Consider the following 3282-nt stretch of genomic DNA (forward strand, 5'->3'; position numbering starts at 1 on the left):
GCTTGTTCGCCAGAGGAGTTCTCCAGTTTGCCAGTGCTTCTCTTTTTGTTGGGTCCGGTAGCAACACTTCGCCGGAAAGCACAACTCCCAAGAATAAGACAGAGTCTCGGTAGAACTCGCACTTGCCTTTGTTTGCATAGAGCTTGTAGCGGCGCACTCTTTCTAGTACTCCGCGCAGGTGCCTCTCGCGTTCTTCTACCGTTTTGCTGAATACTAGTATGTCGTCTAAGTACACTACGACGGTTTGATCAAGCAGGTCCCCCAGCACTTCGTGCATCACTGACTGGAACGCGCTAGGCGCGTTGGCGAGACCGAATGGCATTACGTTTCCTTCGTAAAATCCAAGCGAGTGCTGAATGCGGTCTTTGGTTTGTCCTCCCCCTTAATGCCAATCTGGTGATATCCCCTACGGAGATCGATTTTAGAGAAAACCTTGGCACCCGCCAGAACATCTCATAAGTCGTCCAGCCTCACAATGGGGTATCTGTTCTTCACCGTGATTTTGTTGAGGGCTCTATAATCGACGCACATCCGCCAGCTTCCATCCTTTTTCTTCACTGGCAGTTGCGGTGCGGCGAAAGGTGACTCCGACGGTCTTATTTATCCTTTGCTTAGGTAGTCCTCGATGAGCCGCCGAACTTCGCGCTGTTCCTTTGGGTTCATACGCCGTAGTGGAGAGTTCGGAGGCGTCTCGCCTGGCAGCAAGATCTCCATCCGAGTCTTGTGCGGGGGGCCTACGGGGAGCTCCTCGGGTAACACGTCCGAGTAGTTTTCAAAAGTTGCCTCGGTCCCAACAGACAGGCGTCCCACCCCTTTTTCTGTTGCTTGGCTTATTTTTGCCAGGGAAGCAAAGTCGCAATCACCCAGGTGGGTCCCAACTTCGTTGGCTTCGATAAGGGCGCAAGAAAGTACCACACTTGGATCTGAGTTGCATCGAGCACGCCTTTCGTGGAACGCGCAGTTGAACACTTTATAGCCATTTGGTGCACTTTTATAGGATCTCCCCCCACGGAGCTCGCCGGGAGCGCAGCTGGTACATAGGTGCTGCTGGGCTTTCCCCTGAGGTTGACGCCAGCGCCCACATAACAAAGGGACGCGTTCCAGTAGTTCATCCAGGGCAGTCCCAAGATAACGTCGTGTCGGCCACAAAGAATGGCCTCCTTTCAGCGAGTACACCACAAGCACTTTCCATGGCGATCTCGATAGGCTCTGTGATTGCAATGTTGCGGTCTGTCTGCCCGCTGGCGAACATTATTACAAGCCTCTTCTTTGCGCTGAAAAACGAACGCACGCACCGTTCTGCTAAACGTCGGTTTACGATGTCGACGCGCGACCCACTGTGGACCAGCGCTCGCCCGCTCACCCCGCCAATGAAAATATTGAGAGTCATCGCGTTGGCCACAACGGGCAACCTGACCTGACCTTCCATGCGCCCAGTGGTGGAGGTCGTCGTTTCCCGGCTCCCTCCTTTCTTAATTTCTACGGCGGCCACTGCCGCGGTGACTCTACCTTTCATGAGGTCTCGGCGAATAGCTTGACATGCATTGTAATTGTGTCCCGGTTTCTTACAGTAGGAACACGTTAAACTACTGGCTCGAAAAGGTTGCTTATGCTGTGGCCTTCTGCCGTTCCATCCGCTTGTTTGCTGTCTTCCTGCACGCCGGTCTCGGTAGTGAAATCCACGCTGCGCGGCTGTAGTGAATGTTTCGCTAGTATCCATCGCCCTGCAAATTGTGTGCCTCCGTAAAATGATCCTCAGCGGCATTCCTAGTCTCCGTTGGCAGATTCCCGAGTGGCTGGTGGCGTGCTCCTAAACGTTGCACCATCCTATAGAGGTCCGTTAGGGGCGCATTCTTGACGGTAACTGACGCATCTTTCGTGTGCTTATCCAACCCCCGGAAAAAGAAGAAGCGTTTCATGTGGTCGTCCAGCTTGTTCGCACGTAGCAGTCGTTACTGGAAGGCTGCAGTGTATTGTTGTGGCCTTCCTGGACACATTTTTACTTCAGTTAGTTCTTGCAGAACATCCCACTCCGAGTTCTGGGGAATAAATCTTTGCCATAAAATACCGAAGAATTTGTCAAGAGTCTTCGGGCGCTCTTCGGGTGGGCCTGTCTCTTTCACACACCGAGAGAAGTTCTTCGCCTCACCTGCGAGGAAAAGGGACGCCTGTTGAGTGCGGTCCTCTTCAGTCAACTTGCTAAACTGGTCGAGGTAACGACGGCAATCGAAGCAAAAAGTTTGAAAGTTGGCAAGGTCCGGACTGCCTTCATAACACGTAGGTTGTAGTCGTCGGAGTCGTTGTTTCAGCAGCAACACGAGCGCCTGCTGCTCGTACTGCTCTCTAATTGCGCCGGCATCGCCCGAGCAGCCGGGCACCGGCTCTCTGCCGCGCGCGGACATTATCGACTCTAGCACCAACGCTCGTGCAGCGCACGCAAATCAGAAGTGGAAAAAGGCAAAGTTCTCCGGCCCGTGAATCATGCAGTGCTACCGCGTGTAACGGTCAGGCTTCCAAGAAAGCACTTTTCTGTTCCCTTCCCCACACGCGAGGGGTTGCACTCCGTACTCACAACCAACACACTAGCGGGCCTCGTGCCCGCAAACACGTTAGGAGGCATCACGGTTACTAGAGCCCAACACAGGCTGCGCGCTCATCGCGCAGAGACGTGTCGCTGGCGTTACAGACACCCGCGAAACTCCATATCCAGTGGCGCCCCTTGTTGTACAACGGGCACCACAGAAATTCGCACCCCCTTCTGTTATGAAGAGAGCCCTTCAACCGAGAAACCACCCAGGCAAGGCGATCAGGGCCGCTGCTCAAGAGCCTAGAGTAGCCGCCATCGCGTGGCTCAGTTCGAAATGTTTCTCTCGGCTTAACACACACTGCCGCAGTATCTGGATTCACCGAGGCTCCTAGTCATCATACCTTCCCAGCAGCATCTTCCTCTTAACCCAGCGTGTCGGCGCTTCACTACGAACACCTTCCGAAAGCCTCCTGAGTGGCCTCGTTGCGAGCGCACGAGCTTCAAGAACGGGTGCAAAGACAAATGAAACAACTCCAAGAGGAGCAGGCAACACTCCAGCCGGGGGCAACACAAAATGTGCCCGACTGGCTTCCCAGCATTCAGGCATACTCTTCCTGTTATCGTTGTCCGTGTTGTTGGTCCGCGGGCCGTTGGCAGAACCCAAGTCACTTCTCTTTTCAGTGAGTTTCTTGGTGATCCGTACTGCTGCTTCGTACTGTTGCCTTCCTTTTTTAGTGTAATGCGTGTGCTGTGAT

At 53.9% G+C, this 3282-nt stretch overlaps 1 protein-coding gene across 1 annotated transcript; it reads right to left on the reverse strand.

Moving 5' to 3' along the window:
* Positions 1-319: 319 nt before the first annotated feature.
* CSUI_004643 (retrotransposon ty3-gypsy subclass) lies at positions 320-734 on the reverse strand (the record flags this gene model as incomplete). The annotated part of the gene is made up of 2 exons (XM_068064828.1): positions 320-432; positions 530-734. Coding segments are annotated over 2 exons (315 nt in total), but the record flags the coding sequence as incomplete, so codon positions are not given.
* Between the last annotated feature and the right edge of the window lie 2548 nt (positions 735-3282).

The sequence above is a fragment of the Cystoisospora suis genome (assembly GCF_002600585.1).
Source record: "Cystoisospora suis strain Wien I chromosome Unknown contig_2196, whole genome shotgun sequence".
Lineage (NCBI taxonomy): Eukaryota > Apicomplexa > Conoidasida > Eucoccidiorida > Sarcocystidae > Cystoisospora > Cystoisospora suis.